The 17241-nt window shown below is 34.0% G+C and overlaps 2 protein-coding genes across 2 annotated transcripts in view; one reads left to right on the top strand and one right to left on the bottom strand.

Moving 5' to 3' along the window:
- LOC106067993 (2-iminobutanoate/2-iminopropanoate deaminase-like) overlaps window positions 1-17241 on the top strand; it is a 434175-nt gene that overhangs the window by 366263 nt on the left and 50671 nt on the right. The gene's annotated exons all lie outside the window — the stretch shown is intronic.
- LOC106074781 (serine palmitoyltransferase 1-like) lies at window positions 117-16624 on the bottom strand. Its single transcript, XM_056030628.1, has 15 exons — window positions 16488-16624; window positions 14309-14413; window positions 14071-14174; window positions 12995-13088; window positions 11037-11109; window positions 10776-10908; window positions 10329-10458; window positions 10007-10096; window positions 9704-9907; window positions 9099-9195; window positions 8381-8435; window positions 6921-7038; window positions 6069-6142; window positions 5699-5797; window positions 117-225 (listed from the first exon to the last, which is right to left on the bottom strand). Exons 1-15 carry the CDS (start codon window positions 16542-16544, stop codon window positions 156-158), a joined length of 1503 nt encoding a protein of 500 aa, XP_055886603.1. The 5' UTR covers window positions 16545-16624; the 3' UTR covers window positions 117-155.

Raw genomic sequence — 17241 nt, forward strand, 5'->3', positions numbered from 1 at the left:
GCTAACAACAATACTGAGACTCTACAAGCTCGCCTCACAACATGAACCAATGAAATTAGCAAATAAATTAAGCTGTTTGATTATCACATAGGAATTCATGTTTGAAATAAAATATACAAGCAGAATACATTCGAAGGCATAAGGGGAGAAACTCTTCAGCGTGATGCTATCTGTTCCCCATCTCCTTGTTTCACAGAATCCAGTGGACTTTTCATGTCAACAGAACTGAAAAGAAAGCATTGGTAATTGTTTCATGATGGAATGTCATGTCTTGCATTAAAAAAAAGTAATCATTAGAAATTTCTACAAAAAGTTTTTTCCTTAGATCACAACACAAAAAGTATAATAGTATATGTAAAAAAGTACCCCTTTTAGACCTTGCAATCTATGGAACAGATAATGTAAAAGTCATATGTTTCTGTGGTCCAAGGTTAACAAGGGTGTCATGTGGCCAACACAACAACCAACCGCCTATACTTTTCCCAACTAAAGTGAGATACCCATTAGAGTTCGGTGAACTTATAGGCGCCCAAAATTATAATTCACCAGGATTTGAACCCATGACCCCATTTTCAAAAGCCAAGCATTTTACCACTCAGCCACCGCACCTCCATGTTATATGAAATATCCCCAATTACTTTCTCTTTAAAAAAAAAAAAATAACAGGAAACACATTTCAATGTTTTTGCTGTCCATATTTTTTCAGAAGTAGTTATTAAGCAAATAAAGAGTGAAACAGAATTATCCACCTGCATTATTTACACTCATCATCTGTTAATAGGGTTACGGTCAACCAAATTTTAACTTTCATGCTCAAACTGCCTACCTTAATTCTTTGCAGTATGTCAAAGACTCATTTTCATGCTAAATGTACCCAAGTCCTGGACCATATCATAGTGACACATACAACGATAAAATAAGATTCAGAATGCGACATATAAGATCTTTAATTCCATTATTTTCACTATCATACAGCAAAAATAGTTAGAGTCCACCTTTTGACTATATATCCACCAAAAAAACCAACTGTCCTGCACTAGGAACAAAAACACCCCCTTATCATGAGTTACATTATGTTTTTCCAAACATCTCACTAAATAAAAACAACCCAAAACAATAACAGTTTTGAAACTAACAACCTGGATTGCCCCCCCTTCTCCTCTACAGTAAACAGGAGACCCAGGCTGACCAGAACTCAGTCCTGACATTTCTCCCCCCTCTAATTTTTGTCTGTTTCTGGGTTCGTTTAAAACAGACAAACTTCCGATAAGAGATTTTCCAAACGTACATATATCAACATGCAAATAAAAGTAATCTTGGTACTAAAACATAGCCTACAGTTTGTACAAAAAAAAAAAATGTATCCACATGAAATGTCAATACTATACACAACCTGCTAGGCAATAATAATTATATGTATATATATATATACATATATATCAACATGTAAACAAAAAATTAGTCAGTGAACAAGCATATTTTCCGAAATGTAAATGTTATATACAACATACTAAGCAATTACAATTATATTTATATATATATATATACACATATCAACATGTAAACAAAAAATATTGTGCAAACATATATTCTACCTTTTGTAGAAGGCGGTTAATTACATATCCCCAATCCTAGCAAACAAATAACTTTGAAATGAATAAATATTGAATGTCAGTTATCTGTAATCAATGTCATGTTGGTCTATTCTGTTAGTCTAGATAGAAAGTCAGCAATTACATTTAGTTTGCCCTTTAGATGTTCTACATTAAAGTTAAATGATTGTAATAATAGAGCCCAACGACAAATTCTATTATTCCCATATGTTGCGCTCTTCAAAAAGGCCAGTGGTCTATGGTCACACTGAATTGTGAATTTAGCGCCATATAAATATCTGGACAAGCGTTGCACCCCCCAAACAATGGCAAGGCATTCTCTCTCTATCACCGAATACCGTTGTTCTCTGGGCAACAGTTTTCTGCTCAAGAACTTAACAGGATGGAATATTCCTTTTACTTCCTGCAAAAGGCAACATGATATGGCTATGTCCGACGCGTCTGTTTGCACAATAAATGGTCTATTAACGTCTGGTAATTTCAGTATAGGATCCCGTGTCATGCACATTTGAATTTTTCTTAATGCCCGGTCACATTCTGGAGTCCAATTGACCCTCGTCGGTGTCCCTTTTTTTAACAATCCAGTAATTGGAAATACTATTTCCGCGAACGCTGGAATAAATCTGCTATAAAAATTAGCAATACCTAGCAAACATCGAACCTCTTTTTTCGTTTTTGGTGCTTTTATATTTAATACCTTGTCTCTGTTATTGGGTTCTGGGTATATGTTTCCTTCACCTACAATATTACCCAAGAAAGTTATTTTAGGATACGCGATTTCAAGTTTGCTTGGCTTGATAGTAAACCCATATTCTTTTAGCCTGGACAACACTTTCTCTAGTGCTATTAAGTGTGATGACCAGTCATGCCCGAATACACAAATGTCATCAAAATAAAACACAACATTTTCCAGTCCTTTAAGAATGGTCCTAATAGTCCGATTAAAAAAACTAGGAGAATTAATCAGACCAAACGGTAGATATTTAAATTGAAAGTGACCACTTGGTACCCTAAATGCAGTGTACTTCCTACTATTTTCTTCTATTGGTATTTGCCAGAAGCCTTTTGTTAGATCTATCTTTGTAAAAAATTTGGCACTATTAAGTTGTAGGAAAAGATCTTCTTGGTCTGGAATAGCCTCCGCGTCAAATTTGGTAACCGCGTTTAATTTCCGAAAATCTATGCAAGTACGTACTGTTGAATCTTTTTTCTTAACCAAAACGACAGGAAATGCATAGGGCGATTGAGACTCTTCAATAATGTCCATTTGAATCATGTTCTCTACCTCCTTGTCTAAGACATCTCTCATATGAATAGGAACTGCGTATGGCCTCAGTGTAATAGGCTTTTCTGTTGTGAGCTCAATGTTGAATGATTTAACCTTCGCTTTACCCGGTATATCAGTAATTATATCTTTATACTTCTCAACTAGCGTCTGAATCTGTTCTCTTTGGGATTCGGTTAATTCAGTATTGATACTAATATGTTCCCTGGAATTTGTACTCTCAAGAGTAGGTAACTCAGTAACTTCATCCTCTTGGTTATCATCTTCCTGGTCGGTTACAAGGGACGCTATGCACGCATGTAATAATTCTTCCCCTTGACCCCCATATAAGACATGAGACGCACTTCCCGAGAGTTGTAGATCACTATTTTCTTTACCCGTACATTCCGTGTTGTTTTTTTCATGATATTTTACTAATCTGTTAACATGAAGGATTTTTACTCGATTGCCTTTCTTTATTTTTACATTAAACTTGTTAATTCTTTTTTCTACTTTATAAGGCCCCTCCCAGTGCAAGGCTAACTTATTCTGTCTCTGTGGTTTCAGTAAAAGGACAGAATCACCTGTTTGAATATCTTTTTCTTTGCTATTTCTATCATAATACCTTTTATAATTTTCCTTACGTTTTGAGCTATTATTCTGAGCTATTTGACAAGCCACAGCCAGCCTACTTTTTAGGTCTAATAAATAGTCAAACACATTCTTTATTTCTGGTTCTACCTGTTGATTAGTAAAAAGATCTTTTAGAATTGACATAGGCCCCCTGACTTTCCTTCCATACAACATTTCATAAGGGGAAATGTTAGTAGACTCATTTGGTACCTCTCTGTACGCAAACAGAAGTGCATTTATAACTCTATCCCAATTCTTAGGTTCTGCTTCGGCCGTCTTTCTCAGCATGCACTTCAAGGTCCCGTTAAAGCGTTCTACGCCCCCATTTGACATGGCGTGAAATGGTGTTGATTTAACAATCTTTATTTTAAAAAACTGACATATTTCTTTGTATAATTCGGATCTGAATTGAGATCCATTATCAGAGAGTATCTGTTCCGGGAATCCTATTCTAGTAAAAATAGCACTTAGAGCTTCTATTACTACTGGTGTTGTTGTATTAGGTAGTGGTACAGCTTCCGGCCATCTTGTTGCCAAAAAAACCAACTGTCCTGCACTAGGAACAAAAACACCCCCTTATCATGAGTTACATTATGTTTTTCCAAACATCTCACTAAATAAAAACAACCCAAAACAATAACAGTTTTGAAACTAACAACCTGGATTGCCCCCCCTTCTCCTCTACAGTAAACAGGAGACCCAGGCTGACCAGAACTCAGTCCTGACATTTCTCCCCCCTCTAATTTTTGTCTGTTTCTGGGTTCGTTTAAAACAGACAAACTTCCGATAAGAGATTTTCCAAACGTACATATATCAACATGCAAATAAAAGTAATCTTGGTACTAAAACATAGCCTACAGTTTGTACAAAAAAAAAAAATGTATCCACATGAAATGTCAATACTATACACAACCTGCTAGGCAATAATAATTATATGTATATATATATATACATATATATCAACATGTAAACAAAAAATTAGTCAGTGAACAAGCATATTTTCCGAAATGTAAATGTTATATACAACATACTAAGCAATTACAATTATATTTATATATATATATATACACATATCAACATGTAAACAAAAAATATTGTGCAAACATATATTCTACCTTTTGTAGAAGGCGGTTAATTACATATCCCCAATCCTAGCAAACAAATAACTTTGAAATGAATAAATATTGAATGTCAGTTATCTGTAATCAATGTCATGTTGGTCTATTCTGTTAGTCTAGATAGAAAGTCAGCAATTACATTTAGTTTGCCCTTTAGATGTTCTACATTAAAGTTAAATGATTGTAATAATAGAGCCCAACGACAAATTCTATTATTCCCATATGTTGCGCTCTTCAAAAAGGCCAGTGGTCTATGGTCACACTGAATTGTGAATTTAGCGCCATATAAATATCTGGACAAGCGTTGCACCCCCCAAACAATGGCAAGGCATTCTCTCTCTATCACCGAATACCGTTGTTCTCTGGGCAACAGTTTTCTGCTCAAGAACTTAACAGGATGGAATATTCCTTTTACTTCCTGCAAAAGGCAACATGATATGGCTATGTCCGACGCGTCTGTTTGCACAATAAATGGTCTATTAACGTCTGGTAATTTCAGTATAGGATCCCGTGTCATGCACATTTGAATTTTTCTTAATGCCCGGTCACATTCTGGAGTCCAATTGACCCTCGTCGGTGTCCCTTTTTTTAACAATCCAGTAATTGGAAATACTATTTCCGCGAACGCTGGAATAAATCTGCTATAAAAATTAGCAATACCTAGCAAACATCGAACCTCTTTTTTCGTTTTTGGTGCTTTTATATTTAATACCTTGTCTCTGTTATTGGGTTCTGGGTATATGTTTCCTTCACCTACAATATTACCCAAGAAAGTTATTTTAGGATACGCGATTTCAAGGCTGACCAGAACTCAGTCCTGACACAGTATATACTCAACTTGTTTCTAAAATGTTTTACATGTTGCAGATGTTCTTTCAGTGTTGAAGATAATTTACTTCCTAGTCCAAACCTCCAGCAGGACAACAAGGGATGGGAGCGGGCAAGGTTTGAACCGGGGACCATTGACAAATCCGAACGCAAGTCCAGTACGCAAACCACATGACCAGGAACCCATCCTTATAGACCAGATCTCAATTGAAAATAACAGGTTACATTTAGAGTCACCTTACCTTAATTTTTGTAACACCTCCCTAAAAGCATCAGATATCACAGACACCACTTTGTTAATTTCTTCATCAGTCAGTTCACAGTTGACAGAGAGGCGTATGCTGCACACACACACACACAAAATAATGTAACATGAATCCATTATAAAAATAAACAAAAACAAAATTTAAAAAAAAAACAAGTAAAAGTACAGAAGAAAAACATGAAAAACACTCAACAGAAAGTCTTACAAAAAATCATAGGGAAGTTTTAAAAAGTCATAAAAATTTTACATCTATACTAAGACGCAGATGGATCTATCATCTGTTAGGACATGAATATTATAGACAGGAACATTGTGAATAATATTTACATAGAAGAGCATTAACATACCTTGGAGGTAGGAGATTGTTTTCTTCAGAATCAAGATGGCGTGCAATGGTCAGTGCAACACCTTCATTCATGGCCTACAATTCAGAGAAAATTTTTAATGAAGTTTTAGAAAATGTATGATTTATGATTGCTATAATCAAATGTTGAATGAACTATATTCTAGAGATCTATGTTGTAATTTTAAATAACTCCAATACTGGGCTAAAGAAAATGGAAAAAAAAAAAAAAAGGCTCCATTTAACTTTATAAATGTGACTTATTGGAGAATTTTCTTGATAAAACAATATTAATGATGCAAAATTAAATGTAATCTTTACAACCAAATAAAAAAAATTGAAAAATAATTTTTGATCTTCATCTCAAGTGTCCTTTATCACTGCAAGGTAGTTACTTGTTTGTTTTTAAATAAGTTTTAATTCATAGAGAGAAAGCATAATACTTCCTCCAAGTGGAAATTATTGTGTGCTACAAATGGAAGAGCTTATAAAATTTGATTCTGCAGTGCTATGTATGATTAAATACTTTTTACACAGACATCAGTCATAACCACTTCCTTTATTGTGTACACCTGATACACAAAAACTATTGAGAGTTTTCCACCATATAGGAAAATCTGCACTATTAGGGTTTTTGATACTTCTGTTATTTACAAGAGGAGGTTATGGCTAAATCTTTTTAGATAATTTTTTATATTCCTAATATTCCTATACCGGTATTGAGTTGATTCTTAGGAACAGATCAAGAACAAATATTGTGGGTCCCTTGTTAAGTATAAAGGCATATAAGAACACTAAAGAGAAATTCAGAGGAAAAAAGATACGCTAGTTGCTGACATAATATGAGTGAACTTACATAATCCACTACCATTTCCAGGGTATGCATATCAAGGTCTCGATCACTGGCTGGCTCAGTCAACATCAGATGTTTGATTGGTGATATTGGGTCCCCAATAAGCTGGATGTGTGTAACACTGGTTAAAGAAACCAAGCAATGTTTTTTTAATTAACAGACTTTTCATTGTCATAATAGTTATTACATTGTCTTGGCTAGCACTAACATGTCTCATCCTAGTTCCCATTGTCTGTATCATCTGACAATGTTCCACTTCACATCTGAGTAAAAAGCTATGGCTTAGACACACATTTAAATATATTTTTTCACATCTACAACCCAAAAGAAAATAGAGTGTGGTTTAGATTCTAGCATATTTGACACCATAAGCTATTAGGGTGTTATGGTTTATTTTTAATTCACTTAAGTAAAAAGAACATTAGGAAGAATAAAAAATAGATAAGAGAATAGATAAGATAATTTTTATTGATCCAATCAAATGGAAATTCAGTTTGACTACAACTGACAACCTCAGCGTAATTACTGTACAATAACAATATAGATGAAAAATACGAACAACATTCACACACGATATACACACTCATGACCAGCGCTTTATGAGTTTAGACTTCTATGTACTTCTCGATGACGACAGATGATTTTGTAATACTCTGACCGAAAGTGGGATAAAGGAGTTTTTAAATCTTTCTGTTTTAGTCCTAATGGAAAGAAGATGACCACTTCGTTCAGATCTTATGTAGCAGTGGTTTAATGGGTGCAGGTTGTCTTTAAGAATTGTGAGTGTTTTGGAAAGGCATCTTTCATGAAAAAGCTCTTCAAGAGATGGTAGCTGTATTCGAGTAATAAACAATGCTTTTTAATTAGTCTATTTATTTAATCTAAGTCTTTGTGCCAGTGAAGTGTTACCATACCAGCAGGGGATGGCAAAATTAATTAGATTGCTGATGGTTGCTGTATAGAAAAGTTTAATTATTGTTTTGTCGATGTTAAATCATAAGATCTTTTTGGTATGCTTCAAAATTATTTACAATACAAACACTGTTTATTATTTATAAATTCTTATACCTTAATATTTATTAACCAGATTAGTATCATTTTTTTTAAATATAATTGTTTTTTATTTGTTATAGTTGCATTTTTTGGGGTAAAATATTCAGTATTTGTTAAGTGAATAGTATTGTTTATTTTACATTTTGCTGTACAAACTTTGGTAGATGTGTTTTCTTATTAACTATTTATAAATTGTCCCATTAACTTACATCCAAAGCAAGGCTACACCCCTACACACCTAGTGCATGCAAAATAAATAAATGAACACATTTATACACCCATATTTTGAACTTAAAGATTCATGCAACAAAATGAAACATAAATTGCAAAAAAATAGGTAACGATAGTTACACTATAGCTCAACTTAAAAGGTACATACTAAATCTAATATGACAAGTAACAAAACTCACTTCTTTAGTTTGTCATGAATCTTTTCACATTTTTCTCGGAGGTCGACAAGTAGGCCTGTGTAAAACAAAAAAACTTTCTAAGTGACGAGAATGAAAAAAAACAACATAATCTAGTTACAGTTCTAATAATTACCTACAGCTCTCAAAAACAACTGAAAATTTCTATTTTGTGCCAATATTTTTTAAATTTATATATAGTTCGTCCATCGTGAATCAATGATGACCACTTTGTCATATGGGGGGGGGGGGGGGGGGGGGGCTGAAGGCATTGCGCTTGGGTTTTATGCCTCCTCATGTGGCTGGTGAGACCTATGTGAGCCCGGAATGTTTGGCTGCACACTGGACAGGTTATTCCAGCTGGAGCTAGTGTCATTGGCCTTGCTTTTCTTCTGCAAGCGTTGTTCTCTTTTCCTCAGCAACCTGTGTGCCAGTTTTCACAGTGCGACGCCATGATGCCCATTCATGTGCCTTTTTTTTATTGACTTCTGCATTGAAGGAAAATGACTCTATTTAGGGAAGAGTTCAGCACTGAATGTGTTAAATTATCAACTGTAACCCACAATCATTGTTCTGTTCAATAGTAAATCTGACAGTGTTCCTTTGACTACTCACAAGTAGCTCTAAGAAATGTAACTATTGAACCTATACCTATTCAGCAGTGGGTAAAACTAGTCTTTGAACAAATGAAGAGAGTAGCAAAACTTGTGAGGCTACTTACGGGGTTGTTCTTGCAAAATGTGAAGGGCTTCAATAGCAGACGCAGCAAGCATAGGTGGCTGTGAAGCTGAGAAACAGTATCCCAAACCTGAGAGTCTCTGAAAGATATTATTGAGATGCGTTACAGGAGCTTTCTAACACTTCCCCTTTCAGAAATTGTTATCTATAAGGCAGATGATGTGAAGATCATCTGTTTCTTAGCCAAAGTGTGTCATGAGGCCTGCACAATGACCAACCACCTTTACTTTCCAAAAACTAATGTCAGGTACCCACTAGTGTTAGGTAGGCATTCTAGCATTCCCTAATTTCAAAATCCCAGTCTTCACCATGATTTAAACCTAAGACCTCTCGCTCCCAGAGAAACAAAAGCTGACAACAAAAATAAATAATGTTCTCTAATTATGATACTGGCCACATGACACCCTGCTAATTAACTGTTCGACACAGAAACAGACAACCTAACATCATCTCCCCTATAGATCACAAGGTCTGAAAAAGTGAACTTTTAATTTACTTCAAAAACTGATACAAATATTTGTTTAAAATATCTATGCTTCTAAAGAACATTCTCCTTCCAAATATTGTATTTCTGAATTTTATGTATACCTGGTGGTCAATTACAAACTTCTTCCCACAGCAAAATCCTCCAACAGAAGCTATGGAATTCTCCAGAGAGCCAGCAATCAAGTCAATATTATCCCTGCTTATATCAAAATGTTCTGTCACACCCCTGCCAGTTTCTCCAAGAACACCAAAGGACATCGATTCTTCAAGGAAAATTCGAACTTTGTACTTCCATTTGAGTTCCACCTGTAAGAAATCATATAATTGTAAGGCGCTGAAATATGGAGAGCATATAGAAATTCTTAGGAGACCAATACATCGATTGAATGTCAAACTAATTCTCACCAGCTTGGGCAAGGGACAAATTTTTCCAGTATTCAGATACAATCCTTCCACAACAATAAATCGTCGAGTCACTTTGGCCTTTTTAGGATTCTTTAGAAAAAAAAAATACATCTTTTAAAAAGAAACTAATTCAAAAGCATTTATTAATTTGAAACAAAAGCTTTTTAAAGTACATAAAAAGCAAGATAATTTATACACTGATTCTTTTTTTTATTGTATTTGTTTTGTTTTTTTTTCTAATTTATTTCCTGGGTAACATTTATGACCATTAATAAAATGTTTTTAAAAATGTAGCGAAAAGTTAAAAGTAATAGAAGTTTACTTTCTTATCTGCTTTATTCTGCTCTATAAGAAGTGACTCTAGGTGTTCCATATCATTGTGACGAAACCATTTGATGTGGCTACGGGAGGCAATGAGGCCCTTCTGTATGGCAAAGCCAACATTTTCATCACTGTTAAAAAACAATAGAATATTCATTAGCTAAACTACAGAAAAGATAAAACAAGACAAAAAAATTAAAGGAAATAAAAAGACCAAAATGAAACTTGGGAGTTTGCAGGGAAGTGAAATTCATTTCATCTTTCTCTGGTCACAACTCTGGAGTCATTGTAAACAAATGCTCCAGCTATTAGCTAAAAAGCAACAATGTAAAGGAATAAATCATCATGTACAGCACATGTTTTAAAAGCAAGCAATGGAATTAGTTCATTTAGTTAATAAAAGTTGCAATTTTTTAAATTATGAAAAGCAATTGTGTAAATAACCTACGCAAATATGATATCGCCTCTTTTCGAATACGCTGGAATGGCACTTGCTATGGTGGCAAAGCTATATGAATAGAGAATGGCTTCTTCACTGGTCATAAACTTGGCCAGTTCATCTTCCAGCTCTAAGTGAACATCTAAAGTCAAAGTCAAGAAATAGTGTCAGTAGCCAATATATAGATTTACCTAAAACATAGCTTAGGTCATTAAATAAGTGGGAAAAAAAATGACTGACAAAAATGATTACATGTTGAAATACACTTACCCATGGTCCCATAAAATCCTCTTGGGCCGCATGACCCAACACCATAGACCCTTAAGGCTTTTACTGCTCTATCCTAGAACAAATTAAAGACAATGATATTAATTGAACCTCTTTATGTCTATATCTGTATAGTTTGCTAACTGTTATAGGTTTAGAAAAGGATTAGTTTAATCAGGAATTTCCTTTTAGCGACAGGATGTTTAATTGTACATTATTTTGGACGGAAGTAGTTCTGGGATAGTAACGATAGTTGGAGACGCACTCTTCTAGCGTTTGTTAGTAACTGTTGACATTGGACTGTGCCCCCTTCTTTGTGTATTAAAGTATATTTCAAGTTGAAAAGTCTTATCAAGTCATTTTCTAGACTTACTATATGTTGTGTGTGTTAGCGAACCGCAAGGCCCAATTGTGAGTTGTTACTAAATCTAATTTCTGAACTACATTTTACAACATCTAATACCAACACCACAACATATTGGCGAACCCAGACGAAGCTAGGAGTGGGTCAGCCTAACAGAAATTTTTAGGCCTTTAAACATCATTAGAAGGTTAAAGGACTATTGGATTTAATAGCAACTGTCACGTACACAGTATCTATATTTAGCTCGTCAACAACCTCGGGTAATTCCGTCACGCTGTATCACGCAGATGGCTATGTGATTGGCTTTGAAATATTGTTTGTTGTACATTGAGCTGCATTTATTGGTCAGATTTTAACCAAGCGGCAATGAGATATTTAGTCACATGACAAAGCGCCCAAAAGCTTTGTTAAGCTGGGATTTTGACCGCCAGTCTTGTTTGGAACGTGTTAGTGATAACATCAGTCTTGTTTAGGAACGTGAAATAGAGAACTTGTACCTTTTTGTATTAGAACTCAGTTATATTATTGTGTAGATCAGTTATTCTATTCAAGTACATTTAACCAATGTAATTATTTGTGAATAGCTTTTTCAAGTTATGAATTAAAGTAATTGTTTTAGACGAAGAGAAGTTTCTTCATTGAATACAATAAAATACTTAGATCGTATTGTCAAATAGTAACTCCTAGATCTAGATGATCCTCTTTTCAACTGGCAACATTCTGAATGATCGTATTATCAACATAGATCTAGCTACTTCTATATGATCATCTTATTGAAAGATTATTTCAAGATCCTCGGCAATCACGATCATAGATGGTGTGATACAGATCAAGATAATCTACAACGTGACATCCATTATAGCACCATCTTAGATTGTGGCATTAGCACCCACTGATGAACGTGAGAGCAACCACGCTATTTCTTCGCTGGATCTAGTTGACATTTTCGATTATGTTTTGGACTACAGCCAGATCGTGATTCGAGACATAGAATTTCTTGTTCAGTGAACTTTAGTGTAATCCAATTAGTTTATTATACATTCTTGCCTACATTATTTGACATCGTCTTGCAGTGAGTGTTATAGTAGAAGGACAGTCCATCACAGTTTTACCTCGAGATACCTCAAGATACCAAGTCAGCAGTTTGTTTTCGTATGGAAGTTGACCGTTGGAGTCACTTTAAACTTTTTGACTGTTCCTGTTCCAGTGTTCCTGAACATACTGTTCCTGTGTTCCTTACCAACAACACACGAGTGTAGTATACTCTACTGCTACACTGCGTGATATACGTATATTGTTATACATTGTTTTTTTCAATTAGAGAGTTGGACTTAGCCTTTGTTCTCTCTCGGGACGGCACCACTAGCTTATCTCAGTATTGACTTTTGTACCAGTTTACTAGAATCAGCAGTGAAGCCAGCAACATATTAGATGTTTACTTGTAATAATTAGTTTCAATTCATAGTAAATTTAGTATAAAGGCCCATGCATATTTTGCTAATTTTTTACAGGAATACTACGTATATCTTCTACTAATTTCAAGGGTGTGAAAACAGGAAGATTCTATCTTATCAAGCATTGTATTATATTAACTTACCTGAATCTGTTTATTTCCAACCATAGATATAAAATTAAAGGTGGACATGTTGATACATGACTTTCCATTGACTGTGATATATTTTCCATTTTGACTAGAAATGTAAAAAAAAAAGGTAAACATTTAACAAAAAAAAAAAAAAAACAATTAAAGTTGTCTTGGACAACATACAACATAAGTGTTCATGCAAGTGTAGTGTGCTATTCATTATAGCCTAAAACATTCTAAATTGCCATGAAGTCTGAAGACAGCTTTTTTGTTTCAAATAGCTCCTGGGTTCACATTGTAAGTGTGATGTGTTTTTATTTTTTAGGGTTAAACTAAGTATACAAGAAAATGTGATTTTGATAACACTCAGAGGTTCTAATAATAACCTGAGGTGATGTGACATGTTATGTGGAAGTTTAAGGCCTTCAAACTCAATCACAGAGAATGAATACATCAATTCAACAATGAAATCCATTACATTGACTATCACAAATGTAAACTGTATATATATATATTTTTATATAATATTTAAAACAGCAAGATAGCTTGACTTACTGTATGATGTGATTAACAGTAACCAACAATGAAAATGAACCTCTAATAAAATTACAATGTCAATGAACCCTGATATCTTAGCCTGCCTTTTTTTAATAGTCTTTTATGAAGCACTTTCTAGAAGAAACTATGATGATTCTTGACCTTTTCCCCGCTTAATATTTGGAATATATTTTTACACCTGGTGAAGGTCTCAACTAAAAGCTTCACTGGACAACTTGAGCTACTATTTTATCTTATCTGATCCTACTTAACCTAATTATTTTATTATTTACATGTGAATTGAGCAACATACTAAACTTATCATTTAATAATAAAAATAATAATAATAGTAATATATCTTTATCATCCATGAGAAATTTTTGACGCTTTTTGACTGGAGAATTAAACTTGGGAACACATAATATACTAAAATTATCTCCCACACTGCTCTTCGACAACCCTGATATATCAAAGTTTCTTATACTTATGATTTACTGATTGCTTATTAAATTAAATTTCATCAGAAAGGAAAAAGCCAAAAAATCACTAACCCTTCAATGCAGTACTTTTCCATAGACTGTATAATAGGATGATCATCTGGTACATTGGGGGTCAAAGGCTCAGGCTGCCATTCTTCTACAAGCAAGTCTTTTTCCTAAATAATGAGAGGCAATACAAACATACTTGAGACCACATGACATACAAACTTAAGCTGCCTATAAGAAAGCTGACATAACTGCAACTTTAATGTTCAGATAATATGTTATGTGATTATTACTGATTCAATACCTTCTCAGTTAGAACAGTTTTTTCTGGAGAGAAACTCTGAGATACGTAGATCTTGAAGATCAATAATATAAGCGCTACTTCAAAAACCATGTGATACCAAGGAGCCTGAAAACACATACATTTTTTTTTCAATTAAGCGAGTGATAAATAATATTTTGAGAATCTATTTTAGTACTGCAAAATTTAAGGGATAATTTTTACTTTTTTTTTAGGGTGGATGGGGGATGCCTGTGGGGGGCTTCATTAGGCATGAATATAAAAAAAAACTTCTTTAAATATTATATTGGATTTTTTTAATTCATGAATTACTGGACACATATATATCATCTTTCATAAGTGATGGATTTTTATTATGAGGTGTAAGTGTGGTTGACCTTTAGATTTTGTAACATACTAAATAGTTGTCTGTTGCTTCTGATTTCATGACAATTCCTCTATTGTTGGGCATTAAATTTGGTAATATGTGACTAGTTAAGTGTTATTTAGAATGATGATAGGGACCATTTCAACCTTTTTTTTTTAAGTAGGGGTGGGGCCGAGGGGGCTTTTATGTGTATTTTTCTGTTGTGTTGTCTTTATATGAGTCCTTGTAATCACCACAATATTTCCGTAAGGATCAATAAAGCAGTCTTAGTCTTAATTTATTAGGCACTAGATATTTTTTTAAATCTTCGATTTTTAATTTTTTTCAAATCATCTGGTTTTATTGTTTAATTCCTCTATATTATATTGTATAAAATTGGGCAATAAAATTGATATATCTATATAAATTATCTATATATATAATTCTTTTCGTGACCCAACCATGTGGGACACCACAAAAAAGTAATGGAAAGATAACAAAAGAGTTTCTCTGCAAGTCGAACTAGAGTTAGGCCACATAGCTTTCGCGGCGACAGATAGCACAGCTCAGAAAAAAAAAAGGGGGGGGGGAACAAATAATCTTTCTCTTTATACATTCTATATTTGACTACATCAATATCTGGTGTGGTCAAGAGGCTAAGTACGCTTTAATTGGCTTGGATACCTATGAAGGGGGCTCGAGGTTTGACAAACGACTCAAACAGAATTGTTTTTACTGAGCTCCCAAAGGCAGCACAAAAAACCTTCTCCCAGATAGCCCCTCCCCCTCCCACTGGTCCACAAATGAGATTGGACCATAGCACTCTGAGCATCAAAGTAGCAATATATTAAAGCTATCGTTATTATTATTATTATTAAAATAGTTGCTTGTTTTTTCTGTAGCTTTGTTTTCATTTTGCCCCTATGTATTGCCTTTCGTTTCCTAACCATGGTCACCGATTCACATATATTTTGTGGAGTCATCAGGTCTTTCAATGTAGTCGAAATTCCACCATCAGGTAACTGTTTATTTCTATCAGTTGCATATTTCTGAAAAAATGTCTCTAGATCTAATAGTCTAAAATCTATACCATAGCATAGAGGAGAGTAGTAATTTAGATCTAGATTTCTAGATTTAGTAAATCTAAGTAAGCTTACAAGACAGTCACACTCAACTATTGACTGAGTCACAGTGGCAACTCATTAGTCGTATCCTGCTTTAGGATCTGTCTATGACATGAATAATTAATACTATGATTAGTATGAGTATGATTATCATTATCATGGTCTGGTCAGTCTGGTGTGAATGTACATTTTGGTTTCTTATAATCTAGTTATAATGTTTTTTTGTTGGTGTAATGCACAAATTGTAAGACAAATGTCCATTCTGATTTCTGGTCCATACGGACAATAAATAATAATAATAATATTATTATTTAATATAATATAATAATTAATATTAAATTATTATTATCATTTATTATGTAATTAGTAGTAGTAGTACACCAGTAGTGAGTACTTACTAACTAAAATAGTTAGTCTTAGAAAATCTAGTAAATTACTAACTACACTAACTGTGACTAACTTTAGTAACTACACTGACTACAGATAGTCTGACTCAAGAGTCATAGTTAGTACAGTTACACTGGTTACACACACAGCACAGTCTTCTGAGACTGAGACTGACTGAGACGACTGAGTCACTGTCTACACTAGTACAGTTACAATAGTAGTGACGCAGTCTATAAAGTTAAGTGAATATACTTCTTATTAAACTATAGATCTACATCTATATCATCAGTATATCTAAAGATATCTAGATTTTGAATGTTCATACCTGTAAAACTCCTTGAATCAAGTCGTACATATCCCAAGTAGCAGGAATATACGCCATTTTGTTACTCTGATGTTACAGGAAACAAACTATTGGAACTTCCTGTATAACTAGCAGGAATGCGAAAGACTGGGATTATTACCCAAATCTATGGGTATTTCTTGTATGTCGAATAGACTAGTACAGTCATATTTTACATGTTTCGGATGTTCCTTCTGAGTTGAAGATAGTTTACTTTTTAGTCCAAACCTCTCGCAGGACGACGGGGGATGGGAGGGGGCAGGGTTTCAAAACTGCGGATAGCCTATATGGTATAGTACTTACATTAATTTAATAGGATATTTGAAGTTTTTTTGTTTGTTTTTTTTGGTCCGCGTAGAAAATTGTATTATTGAAAATTGATTATTAGAGATTAAAATGTGAGCCAAATTACAGATAGCTTTACCAACGATTCATTTTCTTGTCTCTTTTTGATAGATATTCACATCAATCCTCCAATCTCTAGGTGTGCCGGTAGTTTACAATTTTTTTATTCACGACTTCAACTAAAAATGACGTCATATTTGTTTCATAATGTCGTTTATGTGTTGTTGTTTGTTTGTTTTTTAATCGCCAGATTTTACAAAGCATATGTTGGCTTACAATGTTCCACATAAAGTAAAGATCCATTAACTTTTCCTTGTAGATTCTAGTAGTCCAGTTTTAGTTTCTTCAGCTCTCCCATTTCATAAACCTACAAATGTTAAATGTCATGGTA

Source organism: Biomphalaria glabrata, chromosome 5 (genome assembly GCF_947242115.1).
Source record: "Biomphalaria glabrata chromosome 5, xgBioGlab47.1, whole genome shotgun sequence".
Lineage (NCBI taxonomy): Eukaryota > Metazoa > Mollusca > Gastropoda > Planorbidae > Biomphalaria > Biomphalaria glabrata.

Excerpts from the sequence above, each read along its gene's own strand:
- LOC106074781 (XM_056030628.1), bottom strand. The coding sequence starts at position 16,544 with ATGGCGTATATTCCTGCTACTTGGGATATGTACGACTTGATTCAAGGA. Across the intron at positions 14,175-14,308 it reads AAACTGTTCTAACTGAGAAG|GAAAAAGACTTGCTTGTAGA; the intron begins GTATTGAATCAG and ends CTCATTATTTAG. Across the intron at positions 7,039-8,380 it reads ATTCATGACAAACTAAAGAA|TGTTACACACATCCAGCTTA; the intron begins GTGAGTTTTGTT and ends TTCTTTAACCAG.